Raw genomic sequence first — 17542 nt, 5'->3', positions numbered from 1 at the left:
ATTTGTCTGAGGTTTTTGTGTATTATGAGCATATATACCATATATACTTGTGTATGTTTCAGGAATTTAATAAAAGACCCCAAAGTGAGATTAAAGTATCAACATTTAATAACAAATAGCTTTGTAGAGGTAAGAATTTTTCTGCTACAATAATGATTTATTTTGTTACTTTAAGCTGATTGTAATGTGTTAGAGTTCCTTTTTATCTAAGTCAGATTTGTATTATTAAGTATCTCTGTATGCATATTATATTTTATAGTACCTCAAAGTTGAATTCTGTAGTTGTGTCAGCAGTTGCAATGTTTGTGTATAGGACTCTTTTAACTCTTCACTTATTTAATTTTTGAGTCGGCTAAAGGCTGAAAGCCTTTTGACGAGTCCTTGCTATCCAACGATTCTCTAAATGGACCGAATTACATGTGAAGGGATGTAGTTCCATTAGATTTCTCAAATTTCAAACAGTTCACTGCATGAATGAAGTTAAGTTGTGTCAATTCCCTTTGCTATGACCAATATACGATGTAATCTGTCATATTTATGACTTGTAATTGTGCAATTCTCGAATGTAACTCATTAAGCATAAATGTGCATTTTAAGAATTGCGCAGGCTTACAAAGCTTGGGTAACATCCAGCGAAAGACAAAAAAAATAGTTCCAGCAGGGCTCCAGATAAGATGCGAATTAGCGTAAATTACGTATAGAAATAATGCAAATACGCATGTCTAATAATTTCTAAGCGTATAAAAACGTATATAAAATTACAGTAACGCACACAATGCTTTTTTAAAAACAAAATCTGAATCGTCTGGATGCGTTAGGTAACATAGCCGATCAGCCTTAATTCTCCCACATTGAACGTAAACACGCATCGTATGATTTCTATAAACTTTGCGTGGGTTGAATTTTGCAGTCAGTAAACGGATAAATTATCGGAAGAAGAAGCTCTTACTGGTTTGTTTAGTTACTATTGATATTAAAAATGATTTTAATTCTTATTTTTCGAGAAATAAACAAATCGACGAAACATTAAAGTGTATTTTCTTGTAGTTTTTGAAATCGAAAGTAGATCGTCTATGTTTGGCGAAACGAAACAACTTTTTATGAAAAGATTTAAGTAAGAGGTAATTTAACCGTAAACTTCAATGTCAGATACTGCCAATTGCTGCTAAATGTCTTCGTATCATCACAATTTGTAAAATATATTGTTCAAACTGGAGAAAAGTGTAATCGTATCCGGGTCTAATATTTTGGGTAAATATCGAGCTGTGTTATGAAATTTTAGGAAAAAAACTAAAAACAAACTGAAACTGGTAGACTATACTGTCAGTACATCAATCATTAGCCGACTCAGGCCATTCAGGCCTTTGATTTGTTATTGTTGTTTTTTTTTTTCAGTGTAATAAATTATTACGTTGGTGTCCAGCACCAGACTGTGGACACGTGGTTAAAGTTCAATATTTTGATGTTAAACCTGTACAGTGTGCCTGTGGCCATACATTCTGGTAAGCTGTAATTGTTACATTTGTTGATGTAATGTGTTTTCTTTAAATTTTGATTGTTCTAGGTTGAAGTTCTAGCCAAAATTTACCTCCACAATATTTTAGTTTATACTAATTTGTTTTAGCTTGATTGTGATGAAAGCTTAAAGCTTATTTGAACCACTCTCAGGTCCGCTTCCTGGAAAAACCAGTACTGGTGTCATATGAGAAGTCATGGTCGTGACCCCAGCTCTCTGGTGTGATCAGTTGATTGCGTACTTAGTATTAACAGTTTAAAGAAATATTTTAGACAGCTACATCAAGTTAATTCCTAGTGATTTGTTGACAGTGATTATTTGACAGGACATAAATCCTCAGCCATTGATGTCATTTAATTGTGGGAAAGCTGTCAGAAAATATTCCTGATTGAAAACATTTTAACATTATACAGTTATACAGTCAGCTCAACTGTGTTATCTTTTGTCTGTATTTTTAGAAATAGTTTAACTTCACAGCGGTTATTCTTGTTTATAGACTGCCAGTAGCCTTGTAATGTTGAACAATGCATTCCTACATATAGATGATTTATATACTTAGGGCTGAGTGATCAGTGGTTGAAATTATACATGACAGATAATATATTTGTCACATCAGTATTTGTGATGAAAAAATAGTTTTGTCAAATAAAAACAACATTTTTTTACTCTTTAATATTGTATTTTATACACTGAAATAATTACCAAGGATGGCTCATGTTTTTTTAATATTTTAACTGAACAAGAAAGGTAGTGCTTATCTAAGAGGATGTTAAGTCTGAATGGCATAAAACACTTTGAACATTAATTTTTATTATTTTAAAGTTTTGCATGTGGAGAAAACTGGCATGATCCGGTGAAATGTGTCTGGTTAAAAAGATGGATAAGAAAATGTGATGATGACAGTGAAACTTCCAACTGGATAGCTGCCAATACAAAGGTATGCTGCAGTCTTTTTGAAACACCCAATTTATTGACTTTAGTCAGTTTCTGGTTTTCATGTGAGGAAGTTGTCCAGCTTGCTTGCGGAAGGGTGGTGGTTCTACCTACCTGTTCTTCTCCTGTTAAAAGCAGGAAACCCAAATTTTAAATACACATCTGAAATGCACATTAAGAAAAAGGAGGAAAAAAGATGCATTGTTCAAAGAAATACTTTTAAATAGTACTTGCTGTGAACCATTATCACAAAATTCCGTGATTTACATTCATCTTGTAAAGTTCTCGATCCTAAAATATAACCAGCTTCACATAGTGACATACAGTATGGGCTTCCTAGGGGCTCCAATAGGGTCATAAAAAGTAGTAATTTTCCCCTTGTTTTAAACCAGTGGCCAGACAAATATTTTGACAACGAATACTACCGGTACTCATCTTAATTTCACCAGGGACTTATCCAGTGATATTGTATTATTAAATTATTTGGAGCAAAAAAAAAAGTATGAACGGTTTATTAATTCTTAGTTAACAACTGGAATGATTCCAGTCCAACAAAATAAAAAATTGAAAATACCTTTGCTAATATGCTTGCCTAAGTCTTATGGCATGCTATACATACTGCCATACTAATGTCAAGAGTTTAGGTTGATGGTTTTCCCGGCTTAATTTTGTATAAGCCATATATCTTCCAAAATCTTGGTGATCACAGAAGACCTCAGTTTCTGTCGAGACTTTGGAGGAAGCCATTTTTACGTATAGTAGTTTCCCCTGGTGTAATTGCCCCAAAGAACCGTAAATACCAGAAAGAAAAAGGTCAGAAACAACTAAATTATCTGTTTAGGATGCCAAGTAATTAATCGGTCAGGAAAACGCGGTCGGCGATCACACTCAAGAATGCAACGCTGACGATTATTCGATTGTCGCCGATTGTCGGCCCATCACTACTGTTCCGATACTTGTCATGCAATTAATATTGTATGTAGGTCTATTACAGTGTAGAAAATGTATAACTACGTAATGACACACAAAAATACAAGATAAATTAATTTTGAAAATGAGAGAAGGAAAAGAAAAAAAAGAGAAAAAGATTGTCTGATATGTCAAATGCCCCCTCAATACTGCCAAACCCCGGGATAGAGTTTAATAATTGAGACGATAACGATAATTTTAAAGCGGTACGCCTAAAGACAAGTTACTTAAATATTTCTATGCATCTCTTTATCTTTAATCTTCCCAAAAGTGCATATTTAATATAACCTGACTATCAAAAGCAGCTAAAAAAGTAATAGAAGCCAGCTCATTTAACTCGAATTTCATCTAACACAGATATTTGATAATTCAAATAGATACATAAAATAAAAGTTTGTGCTAAGCTTGGCGGCCCTAATTTTATGTGATAAATGTTGTGAAATTAAAAGTAATCTGTGTCATCACCATAAATTTAGTTTACAGCTTAGTTCTTTCTTCACTATTTGGCCCCAATATAATGGAATATTGTTTTGTAAACGCAGGTTTCATATAAATACTTCTTTGTTAAACTATTTTTTATTGCATATACATACACAACAAACAAACATACGAATGATCCAGATCAGACAATATCATGAAAATGCTGAAATAAAGTTATTATTCAATATGTCTGGAAACCAGTCTTGCCTGGATACTAGTTCCTGATCAGCATTTTAAATTTGTGAATAAGGAAACTGATTAAATCATTACCATATTAAGTTCTGTATTGTTTTAAAAGGCATACATTTTTTCAGACAGGATAGTCTAGTTTTACAACTTTCCTGCTTATGGGCAGCCACATTTTTCATGTATATTCATGTCACAAATGTTAATTTTAGGAATGTCCCAAGTGTCATGTAACAATAGAGAAAGATGGAGGATGTAATCACATGATATGCAAGAATCAAAATTGCAGGGCTGACTTCTGCTGGGTATGTTTAGGACCCTGGGAACCTCACGGATCTTCATGGTAAAGCTCCTAAGTCTCACTCTTATACTTTCTGACATTCTGGAAAATTGTATATAAAAAGGGTATGATAAAATATGTTTGCTGTTGTTATCTGCCTAGTTGACCCATCTTGATGAATATATCCTTTCAGTTTTTTGTAACTTTTTAGCTCACCTGTCATAGAGTGACAAGGTGAGCTTTTGTGATCGTGCAGCGTCCGTCGTCCGTGCGTGCGTGCGTCCGTGCGTAAACTTTTGCTTGTGACCACTCTAGAGGTCACATTTTTCATGGGGTCTTTATGAAAATTGGTCAGAATGTTCATCTTGATGATATCTAGGTCAAGTTCGAAACTGGGTCACCTGCGGTCAAAAACTAGGTCAGTAGGTCTAAAAATAGAAAAACCTTGTGACCTCTCTAGAGGCCATATATTTCACAAGATCTTCATGAAAATTGGTCAGAATGTTCACCTTGATGATATCTAGGTCCAGTTCGAAACTGGGTCACGTGGGGTCAAAAACTAGGTCATTAGGTTTAAAAATAGAAAAACCTTGTGACCTCTCTAGAGGCCATATTTCTCAATGGATCTTCATGAAAATTGGTCAGAATGTTCACCTTGATGATATCTAGGTCAAGTTCGAAACTGGGTCACGTGGGGTTAAAAACTAGGTCAGTAGATCTAAAAATAGAAAAACCTTGTGACCTCTCTAGAGGCCATATTTTTCATGAGATCTTCATGAATATTGGTCAGAATGTTCACCTTGATGATATCTAGGTCAAGTTCGAAACTGGGTCATGTGGGGTCAAAAACTAGGTCAGTAGGTCTGAAAATAGAAAAACCTTGTGACCTCTCTAGAGGCCATATTTCTCAATGGATCTTCATGAAAATTGGTCAGAATGTTCATCTTGATGATATCTAGGTCAGGTTCGAAACTGAGTCACATGCGGTCAAAAACTAGGTCAGTAGGTCTAAAAATAGAAAAACCTTGTGACCTCTCTAGAGGCCATATTTTTCAATGGATCTTCATGAAAATTGGTCAGAATGTTAACCTTGATGATATCTAGGTCATGTTCGAAACTGGGTCACGTGGGGTTAAAAACTAGGTCAGTAGATCTAAAAATGGAAAAACCTTTTGACCTCTCTAGAGGCCATATTTTACATGAGATCTTCATGAATATTGGTCAGAATGTTCACCTTGATGATATCTAGGTCAAGTTCGAAACTGGGTCACGTGGGGTCAAAAACTAGGTCAGTAGGTCTAAAAACAGAAAAACCTTGTGACCTCTCTAGAGGCCATATTTCTCAATGGATCTTCATGAAAATTGGTGAGAATGTTCAGTTTGATGATATCTAGATCAGGTTCGAAATTGGGTCATGTGCAGTCAAAAACTAGGTCAGTAGGTCAAAAAATAGAAAAACCTTGTGACCTCTCTAGAGACCATATTTTTCACGGGATCTTCATGAAAATTGGTGAGAATGTTCACCATGATGATATCTAGGTCAAGTTTATAAGTGGGTCACGTGCCTTCAAAAACTAGGTCATTAGGTCAAATAATAGAAAAACCTTGTGACCTCTCTAGAGGCCATATTTTTCAATGAATCTTCATGAAAATTGGTCAGAATTTTTTATCTTGATGATATCTAGGTCAGGTGCTCAAAAACTAGGTCACTTTGTCAAATAATAGAAATAACGACGTCATACTCAGTTCAACACTGGGTCATGTGGGGATAGGTGAGCGATTCAGGACCATCATGGTCCTCTTGTTTCTAGTTTTTGCTCAAGTTTGGTCAAATGGTTCTGCTAGGCCACTGCTAAAATTAGAAAAACATTTAAACAACTTCTTGTGAACCACTTCAGAACACCTTAACAATAGCTATTCATATAATTATCAATACTTACACATGTTTGTATACAATACAACAAGTCAAAGTACCAATATTTGATATGGCACAGTAAGACTTGTCACACCTTGGGTAACAGGTAAATGTTCACATCTGTAAAGGTGTATGTTGATCTTGAAAATAGAATTAATGTTTCGTTTTGTTATTATTAAAAAAAAGATAACAAAATTTTCCCTTTTAATCTTTTAAGAAACAGTACTAAGAAGTTATACTTGTTTACTATGTAACCATTTACAGGATATTCATATCCATTTATTTTTGTTAGCTCACCTGTCACAAAGTGACAAGGTGAGCTTTTGTGATCACGTGGCGTCCGTCGTCTGTGCGTCCATGCGTGCGTGCGTAAACTTTTGCTTGTGACCACTCTAGAGGTCACATTTTTCATGGGATCTTTATGAAAGTTGGTCAGAATGTTCATCTTGATGATATCTAGGTCAAGTTCGAAACTGGGTCACATGCGGTCAAAAACTAGGTCAGTAGATCTAAAAATAGAAAAACCTTGTGACCTCTCTAGAGGCCATATTTTTCATGAGATCTTCATGAAAATTGGTCAGAATGTTCACCTTGATGATATCTAGGTCAAGTTCGAAACTGGGTCACGTGGGGTCAAAAACTAGGTCAGAAGGTCTAAAAATAGAAAAACCTTGTGACCTCTCTAGAGGCCATATTTCTCAATGGATCTTCATGAAAATTGGTCAGAATGTTCATCTTGATGATATCTAGGTCAGGTTCGAAACTGGGTCACGTGGGGTAAAAAACTAGGTCAGTAGGTCTAAAAATAGAAAAACCTTGTGACCTCTCTAGAGGCCGTATTTTTCATGAGATCTTCATGAAAATTGGTCAGAATGTTCACCTTGATGATATCTAGGTCAAGTTCGAAACTAGGTCACGTGGGGTCAAAAACTAGGTCAGTAGGTCTAAAAATAGAAAAACCTTGTGACCTCTCTAGAGGTCATATTTTTCAATGGATCTTCATGAAAATTGGTCAGAATTTTTTATCTTGATGATATCTAGGTCAAGTTTGAAACTTTGTCACGTGCGGTCAAAATCGAGGTCAGTAGGTCTGAAAATAGAAAAACTTTGTGACCTCTCTAGAGACCATATTTTTCATGGGACCTTTATGAAAATTGGTCAGAATGTTCACCTTGATGATGAATAGGTCAAGTTCGAAACTGGGTCACGTGCGGTCAATAACTAGGTCAGTAGATTTAAAAATAGAAAAACATTGTGACCTCTCTAGAGGCCATATTTTCAAGAGATCTTCATGAAAATTGGTCAGAATGTTCTTCTTGATGATATCTAGGTCAAATTTGAAACTTTGTCACGTGCGTTCAAAAACTAGGTCAGTAGGTCAAAAAATAGAAAAACCTTGTGATGTCTCTAGAGGCCATATTTCTCAATGGATCTTCATGAAAATTGGTGAGAATGTTCAGCTTGATGATATCTAGGTCAAGTTTGTAACTGGGTCATGTGCGATCAAAAACTAGGTCAGTAGGTCGAAAAATAGAAAAACCTTGTGACCTCTCTAGAGGCCATATTTTTCATGAGATCTTCATGAAAATTGGTGAGAATGTGCATCTTGATGATATCTAGGTCAAGTTTAAAAGTGGGTCACGTGCCTTCAAAAACTAGGTCATTAGGTCAAATAATAGAAAAACCTTGTGACCTCTCTAGAGGTCATATTTTTCAATGGATCTTCATGAAAATTGGTCAGAATTTTTTATCTTGATGATATCTAGGTCACATGTGCTCAAAAACTAGGTCACTATGTCAAATAATAGAAATAACGACGTCATACTCGGTTCAACTCTTGGTCATGTGGGGATAGGTGAGCGATTCAGGACCATCATGGTCCTCTTGTTACTGACTGTTGATATATGAGCCGTGCCATGGGAAAACCAACATAGTGGGTATGCGACCAGCATGGATCCAGACCATTTCATCCGCGCAGTCTGGTCAGGCTCCATGCTGTTCGCTTTTAAAGCCTATTGGAATTGGAGAAACTATTAGCGAACAGCATGGATCCTGACCAGACTGCGCAGATGCGCAAGCTGGTCTGGATCCATGCTGGTCGCATACCCACTATGTTGGTTTTCTCATGGCACGGCTCATATTATATTTACCCAATATTTTTAAGCTACTATTTACAGTGAAAGTGCTTCAGAATTAGTCTTTATACTTCTGGAGGTAATCTTGTAGCTTTATTAAATGAACATGTTGTAATTATTTCAGGTATAATTGTAACAGATTTGATGAAGATGAGGCCAAAAAAGCCCGAGATAGCCAGGAGGTACAGTCTTGCTTAATTTGGATTATTTTTGTATTATTTCTTTTCCTTCAAGTATTATTATGTCTCCCACCCCACTGTGTGGCGGGAGACATATTGATTTACTCCTGTCTGTGTGTCCGTCCGTCTGTCACAAATCTTGCCTGCACTCTAAGTCAATCATTTCTCATCCGATCTTCACCAAACTTGAACAAAATGTGTTTGCCAATAAGTCCTTGGCCAAGTTAGATAACTAGCCAAATCGGCTGAGACACTTCAGAATTATGGCCCTTTTCTCAAAAGCAGCTCTAGTTACAGCTCGTTTTCCCCTTCACATAAAAACCTGAATTTCACCAGGAGAATTTCTTACAAAAAATTAATTGATTTACCCTTGGAATTTATGTATCACCTCACAAATTATGTGACAGGTTATATAATATGGGAGTGTACTTGCATGATGCACAGGTAACACATGTACCATATTAGTTTCAAAATCTGAGACTTTTAATGTTTCTAAAGATTGGCTCATGGAGGTAAGTTTGATCACCAGTTCTTTACATTTTCTGCTCGTTTTTCAGTTTTGTTTATTTTCCTTTTGGATTGACAAAAAAATGATTCCCCCCCCCCCATATTTTAGGCTTGAATCATGGAGGAGAAGGGGATGCATTATAAACAAGTATGCATTATACATGGATATATCCAGTAACATTGTTGTTGTGCTAGGTTATCCCCGGAAGGCAGTGTGAAAATAACCCACTATTGTGTTCGGTTATTGCCTATTGTCACATGTCTGCCTTGCAAGTCAAACCTTGATCAGAAGCACAGTTTTAAAATAATGGTAGAGCATTCTTATTTACACTTCTTTTAAAGTGTTGACCATATTTATTGAGACCAAACAGTTTAATAATTCTTCTTTTTTTATTTCAGAAATCTCGCTGTCACCTTCAGAGGTACCTGTTTTACTGTAACAGATACATGAATCATATGCAGAGTCTCAAATTTGAGAATAAAGTAAGTACATTAACACTTCTCCATAATGCTTCAACATAATACCAGGGTTTTTTAGTCCCCTACTGGTTGAAAACCAGTTTCGGGGACTATAGGAATGCGCTCTTCCGTCATTCCGTCTGTCCGTCCGTCCGTCCACAATTTCGTGTCCGGTCCATAACTCTGTCATCCATGAAGAGATTTCAATATTACTTGGCACAAATGTTCCCCATGATGAGACGACGTGTCATGCGCAAAACCCGGACCCCTAGCTCAAAGGTCAAGGTCACAATTGGAGGCCAAAGGTCAACAGGGCTTTTTTCCTCTCCGGTCCATTACTCTCCCATCCATGAAGGGATTTTAATATTACTTGGCACAAATGTTCCCCATGATGAGACGACGTGTCATGCGCAAAACCCGGACCCCTAGCTCAAAGGTCAAGGTCACAATTGGAGGTCAGAGGTCAATAAGGTTTTTTTCCTGTCCGGTCCATAACTCTCCCATCCATGAAGGGATTTTAATATTACCTGGCACAAATGTTCCCCATGATGAGACGACGTGTCATGCATAAAACCTAGACCCCTAGCTTAAAGGTCAAGATCACAATTGGAGGTCAAAGGTCAACAGGGCTTTTTTCCTGTCCGGTCCATAACTCTGCCGTCCAGGAAGGGATTTTAATATTACTTGGCACAAATGTACCTCATAATAAGACAATGTGTCATGCACAACTTTCAGACCCCTAGCTTAAAGGTCAAGGTCACACTTAGCAGTCAAATGTTAACATAGCATGAACAGGGTCTGTTTCGTGTCCGGTCCATAACTCTGACATTCATTAAGGGATTATAATATTACTTGGCACAAATGTTCCCCATGATGAGACGACGTGTCATGCACAAATCCTGGACCCTTAGCTCAAAGGTCAAGGTCACAATTGGAGGTCAAAGGTCAATAAGGTTTTTTTCCTGTCCGATCCAGAACTCTGTCATTCATCAAGGGATTACAATATTGCTTGGCATAAATGTTCCCCATGATGAGATGATGTGTCTTGCGTAACACCCAGTACCCTAGCTTAAAGGTCAAGGTCACACTTTGAGATCAAAGGTCAGTAGGATTTTTTTCCTGTCCAGTCTATAACTTTGTCATGAAAACCAGGATTTAGATATCAGTTGGCACAAATATTCCCCTGGATGAGACAACATGTTATGTGCAAAACCCAAGCCCAGGGTCTAATGTCAAGGTCACACTTAGAGACCAAAGGTCAGACACGAGAATGACTTTGTCTGGAGCATTTATTCTTCATGCATGCAGGGATTTTGATGTAACTTGGCACAAATGTTCACCAACATAAGACGGATTGTCATGCGCAAGAACCAGGTCCCTAGGTCTAAGGTCAAGGTCATATTTAGAGGTCAAAGGTCAAATTCAAGAATGACTTTGTCGCAGCATTTTTTCTTCATGCATTGAGGGATTTTGATGTAACTTGGACCAAATGTTCACCACCATGAGGCACCCTTGTTTTTAGAATTATGTCCCTTTGTTGTTACTATAAATAGATTTTATTGTAACTTTTTTATTATTGGCCGTAGAGAAAAATCGAGACCACTTTTCTGTGGTACAACATGCATGTTACATCCAATTTTTAGGTGTATTTTGACCTATCTCTACCTGGTAAAGAGTTTCTTGTGGACTTATATTATATAGATTACATTTTTTTTTTTTTTAAGATTAACTTCCCTTTGTTGGTACTATAAATAACTTAATATGATAACTTTTTTATAATTGGCAAAAACATTTCAATATGAAGACAACTGTGGGTTTTTATATATGCACATTTTAATCCAAGTGTGTTGTTATAACAAATGGTATATATAGTACAATATTGTTTATACATCATTGACAGATATCAGTTCATTATGTTATACTGCAGTATAGAAAATTAGGTGCCTTCCAGTAGGGGACTTTGTATTGCATGGCAATACTTCATTCACTTGTTCTTTCTGTTTTGGGAACATAGCCTATACCCTCAATATTGGGAATTTTGACGCATAAATGTTCCAAATTCGGAAATATTTAGTCCCATAGGATATAGTAAGGATGTGTTTAAGCACTTTCTCATACACTTGTTTCACATTGTACAACCTCTTTAACAGACTGCCATTACAAAATTGTCCATAATTTGGTCAGTATTTGTGCAATTTTGATGAAATTTTTTTTAGAATGTAGATTGGGAATTTTTGCACTCATTTTGGGGAAAATACATACTCTTTGGCATTGGGAATATAGCCGAATAACGGCTATAAAAACAGCCGGAAAAAAAACCCTGAATACACACAATCCACAAAGAAATTGTCCATGTTTCATTCAGCAAACATGATTCAGTCAGTATCTGTTGTTAGTTTTGGTTGGAAAAAAAAGATCTGTTGATGACATCTTGAATTGTTAACATATTGTTCAGCATAGTCAGTTCAGAAGGTAAAGTACAGGACTGCTAGTCAAGTTATCATGTGTTACATCTCTAACAGAAGCTTTTTGTGCTCCCCAAAATTTTCAGCTGTAATTTAGAATATTGGTCAGTACTCTTTTAGAAATGCAGGGATATGTAAAGGATAATTATATAGAGTCAGTTTCTGAAATGCCATTGAGAAGAAGCAGGTTTTAAAAAGCAAAGAATGGCTAATATGTACACTGACATAAAAAAGTAGTCTAAACTAATACACAATTGTTCATGTTTGCATTATGGCAATGCAACTTTGCATAATCATATGAAATATCATTTGATATCTTTTTCCACCAGTTGTACCAATCAGTGAGATTGAAAATGGAGGAAATGCAGCAACATAGTATGTCCTGGATTGAAGTTCAGTTTCTCAAGGTCGCTGTTGATGTACTGTGTAGCTGTCGACAGACTCTCATGTATACATATGTATTTGCTTTCTATCTGTCGAAAAACAACCAGTCTATTATATTTGAGGTAAGAAGCAGAACAAGGTTTAGACAAGGTCTATTTCACACAAACTGTATTTTGATTTGGTTTCTTATAGAGAATTTAGTGAAAAAATATGTTCAGCATTTGACATATGTCAGAAACTTAGGCTGACAGTTTTGTATTAACACTTCTTTATTCTATTAAAGTTTGATAAGTAAAAGTTGTTACTTTCTTTCTGACTTGGTCTGTTAATCTCACAAAGGAGTAAACAAGATCAGTCCAAAGATCAAATCTTTTCAGCCCTGAGTTGGGAAAACACTTTCTTGGCAGAACGTTGTCACTCATTCATCCTCAAACACTGATTTATGTGGGAATTTACAAAGTTAGTTGTGACTTTGTTGTCAGTGAATTGTTTTACTAAAATGTGGTGAAACCTACAGTACTGATAACTTTTCTTTTAACACCTAAGAACAGGCGTTCTGTCATCAAACTAACATATACAAGTTTCTCAGGAAAGGTCACCTACAGTGGAAAGTACAGGATTCAGACCTTATGTCTGTATTTGCTTTAACATTATACTTCAGCTGGTATGCATATCAGTTGAATCTGTACTATAACAACTAACTGCAGTGTCCGACAAATTTATAATTTTACTGGTAGCCCACTGGGCTACCAGATTTTTTTTCTGGTAGCCCAGCATTTTCTTATAGTTGCCCAGAAAATTAACCATGAAAGTACTAACTTGCTCTATCTGTACCCGACTTACTAAGATGTGAGAATAAGATGGGTCTTTAACAATATTTTGTTAATAACAGAAATCTAAAAACACAAAGATAAACATTTCATTCTCTTTAATCATAATATAGAAGTACAAGTTGAAGTTAATACAACATCTTATTAAAGAAACATTTTTACACAAGTATCTCTTAGTTTACAACTTAAAAGTCTTAAAATATTAAAATTGTAAATTTCTGTCAGTATTGAGATCAACTTGAGTACTTATACTTTCTATACCGGTAATCACAAATAATTTGTATTAGATGTTCACAAAATGTATTTAAATTGCAAGTCACTGTCAATCTTCACAGGTGGCAGTATCATTGATTGCCAATCACCAATCAGATTGGTCACCCCTTCCCCACCCTAAGACCCCTGATACCACCCTGAAAAAAATTCTGACATTCTCAGGTGTTACTTAATATCCCCACCCTACAATACCCCTGATACAATCATGAAAAAAAAATTCAACTATCAAAACAGTAGTTTGATAGTTGAAAAAAAAAATTCAGGGTTGTATCAGGGGTCTTGTAGGGTGGGGATATTAAGGAACACCTGAGAATGTCAATTTTTTTTTCATGGTGGTATCAGGGACAGGGGTCTTAGGGTGGGGAAGGGGTGATACATTCTATAAACATTCTATAATCTCTAGTTAAATGTTCACATAATCATGAAATGGTATTAACCAAAGAAATCGGCATTATACTAAAGACTCGTGTAGTAAATTGACAGTTTTTATGTTTTACGGTTTTTTTTTCGCACATGCTGACAGACATGTTACTAATGACTCATTTTACGCTGGTTCCCAGCCTTTGAACTGTCGAAGCAGTGAAAGCGTGGTACCTATCATAATCAGTCGTCGGTAATGTACGAGAGGATCCGATTGAATTTAGAGATTTTGACTGGTACATCGGTCATAATTAACTATCGTTAAATCGGTCTACTTTGATTAGTCGAGCGGAGACCAGTCCACGATAGTCTGCATATTTGATATTCGTAGGCGGAGACAGCTTCTGCGGCCACCGTTGAAATTATCGATAAATGGGCGGGGTTAAACTAATAGCACGGTTTACGACCCGTTAATCAGTACACATGGAAAGTTGTTTATTACAAGTTACAATCGAGTAAACGACCGGATGTTGATGATTTTGTTGGGGAGTTTTGTAAAATATACAATAACCGGGCTACTGATGCTTCAAATTTATGGTTGCCCGGCGGGCTTCCGCCGGTATTTTTTTGGTAGCCCGACGAAAATTTCTGGTAGCCCGCGGGCTCCGGGCAATTGATTTGTCGGACACTGTAACTGTAACAAATAAGTATTTGAATTTTCAAAAATTGTAACTTAAATAATTTTAGGCACATGTCGTTTATCCTCTTTTTTTTTTTGTGCAGTTCAGTCCTAGAAAAAGTTCTTTGCAACAAACCGATAAATGACAATAATTAATGGAACAATCTTTCAGAGATATTAAATTTTCCATACTTAGATTACTACACTTATGCATACTTATACACATATTGAAATCTTAATCTCTCATTGTTATTTTTAAATATTCTGATATTTGATTATGACAGGAAAACCAGAAAGACTTGGAGCATGCCACAGAACAACTATCAGAGTACCTGGAACGTGATATAACATCGGAACTCCTGGTCGATATTAAACAAAAAGTGCAAGATAAATATAGGTAAAGCATGCAGTTTCCAGTGCGTTGTCTAAAGTTTGATTTAATTGAAATTGAGAGATTATGTTAATCAAGTTGGAGCAAAAAATACTTATTTTTGAAGGGAGATTCATTATTTTAGCTGTTTTTAGCTCACCTGTCACAAAGTGACAAGGTGAGCTTTTGTGATCGCGTGTCGTCCGTCGTCCGTGCGTGCGTGCGTGCGTGCGTGCGTAAACTTTTGCTTGTGACCACTCTAGAGGTCACATTTTTCATGGGATCTTTATGAAAGTCGGTCAGAATGTTCATCTTGATGATATCTAGGTCAAGTTCGAAACTGGGTCACGTGCGGTCAAAAACTAGGTCAGTAGATCTAAAAATAGAAAAACCTTGTGACCTCTCTAGAGGCCATATTTTTCATGAGATCTTCATGAAAATTGGTCAGAATGTTCACCTTGATGATATCTAGGTCAAGTTCGAAACTGGGTCACGTGGGGTCAAAAATTAGGTCAGTAGATCTAAAAATAGAAAAACCTTGTGACCTCTCTAGAGGCCATATTTCTCAATGGATCTTCATGAAAATTGGTCAGAATGTTCATCTTGATGATATCTAGATCTAGTTCGAAACTGGGTCACGTGGGGTCAAAAACTAGGTCAGTAGATCTAAAAATAGAAAAACCTTGTGACCTCTCTAGAGGCCATATTTTTCATGAGATCTTCATGAAAATTAGTCAGAATGTTCACCTTGATGATATCTAGGTCGAGTTCAAAACTGGATCATGTGGGGTCAAAAACTAGGTCAGTAGGTCTAAAAATAGAAAAACCTTGTGACCTCTCTAGAGGCCATATTTCTCAATGGATCTTCATGAAAATTGGTCAGAATGTTCATCTTGATGATATCTAGGTCAAGTTCAAAACTGGGTCACTTGGGGTCAAAAACTAGCTCAGTAGATCTAAAAATAGAAAAACGTTGTGACCTCTTTAGAGGCCATATTTTTCATGAGATCTTCATGAAAATTGGTCAGAATGTTCACCTTGATGATATCTAAATCAAGTTTGAAACTGGGTCACGTGGGGTCAAAAACTAGGTCAGTAGATCTAAAAATAGAAAAACCTTGTGACCTCTCTAGAGGCCATATTTCTCAATGGATCTTCATGAAAATTGGTCAGAATGTTCACCTTGATGATATCTGGGTCAAGTTTGAAACTGGGTCACGTGCAGTCGAAAACTAGGTCAGTAGGTCTGAAAATAGAAAAAACTTTGTGACCTCTCTGGAGGCCATATTTTTCATGGGATCTTTATGAAAATTGGTCTGAATGTTCACCTTGATGATATCTAGGTCAGTTTCGAAACTTGGTCACGTGCGGTCAATAACTAGGTCAGTAGGTCTAAAAATAGAAGAACCTTGTGATGTCTCTAGAGGCTATATTTCTCAATGGATCTTCATGAAAATTGGTGAGAATGTTCAGCTTGATGATATCTAGGTCAAGTTCATAACTGGGTCATGTGCGGTCAAAAACTAGGTCAGTAGGTCGAAAAATAGAAAAACCTTGTGACCTCTCTAGAGGCCATATTTTTCACGAGATCTTCATGAAAATTGGTGAGAATGTTCAGCTTGATGATATCTAGGTCAAGTTTAAAAGTGGGTCACGTGCCTTCAAAAACTAGGTCATTAGGTCAAATAATAGAAAAACCTTGTGACCTCTCTAGAGGTCATATTTTTCAATGGATCTTCATGAAAATTGGTCAGAATTTTTTATCTTGATGATATCTAGGTCACATGTGCTCAAAAACTAGGTCACTGTCAAATAATTGATATAACGACGTCATACTCAGTTCAACACTGGGTCATGTGGGGATAGGTGAGCGATTCAGGACCATCATGGTCCTCTTGTTTTTAAAATAATATCTTTTTGTTGCCCTCTAACAAATTCCTTCAAGCTGTGTTCATTATCCCTTGCTGGGAGTGGAGGGATATATATTTGCTTTATCTGTCCTGCTGTTTGTCCATCTGTTTGTCTGTCAGTCGTTCGTCCATCCATCTAAATTTGTGTCATGCACATTTCAAAAAGTATTTGACCCAGGGACATCAAACCCTACAGGATTGTTATTCAGCATAGGAAGTTGTTTACCTGGTGTTTTAATTTGGATCTTAAACAGCAAGACCAAAGTTATGGCCCTTGACTTAGTCAAAAATATGCATCAAAAGGGCCTTAGTTTGTGTTGCATGTATCTCAAAAAGTATTTGACTCAGGATTATGTAACATTACAGGAATATTATTCAGCATGTGAGGTTACGCACCTTTGGTTTTGTTAGAGATATCACTCAGCCTGACCAGAGTTATAGTCCATGACTAAGTCAAAAATATGCATAAAAAGGCATAAAAGTGGTGTCGCACATATCTCAAAACGTCATAGGAATATTATTCAGCATGTGAAGTTGTGACCTGGGATTTCGTTCTGGATTTCTATCAGTCAGATCAGAGTTAAGGCCCTTGATTGTCAAGAATATGCATAAAGGGGATACAAGTTTGTTTCACATGTATCTCAAAAAGTATTTGGCTTATAGTCTTAAAATATTAGGTTAATGTTATATAGCATGTGAAGTTGCGCACCTG

General features: G+C 36.4%; 1 protein-coding gene across 1 annotated transcript in view; it reads left to right on the top strand.

Annotated features, from left to right (window-relative positions):
* Positions 1 to 17542, top strand: part of LOC123566058 (E3 ubiquitin-protein ligase arih1-like) — a 50946-nt gene that overhangs the window by 23485 nt on the left and 9919 nt on the right. Inside the window, exons 7-14 of the mRNA XM_045359892.2 lie at positions 63 to 129; positions 1396 to 1502; positions 2339 to 2453; positions 4297 to 4427; positions 8539 to 8596; positions 9500 to 9583; positions 12354 to 12530; positions 14835 to 14947. Coding sequence (XP_045215827.1) covers positions 63 to 129; positions 1396 to 1502; positions 2339 to 2453; positions 4297 to 4427; positions 8539 to 8596; positions 9500 to 9583; positions 12354 to 12530; positions 14835 to 14947 — 852 coding nt within the window. The remainder of the gene's footprint in view (positions 1 to 62; positions 130 to 1395; positions 1503 to 2338; positions 2454 to 4296; positions 4428 to 8538; positions 8597 to 9499; positions 9584 to 12353; positions 12531 to 14834; positions 14948 to 17542) is intronic.

Source organism: Mercenaria mercenaria, chromosome 8, assembly GCF_021730395.1.
Source record: "Mercenaria mercenaria strain notata chromosome 8, MADL_Memer_1, whole genome shotgun sequence".
Taxonomy (NCBI): domain Eukaryota; kingdom Metazoa; phylum Mollusca; class Bivalvia; order Venerida; family Veneridae; genus Mercenaria; species Mercenaria mercenaria.
Note: the sequence above shows the minus strand (reverse complement) of the source record. Positions and strands in the feature narration are given on the sequence as shown.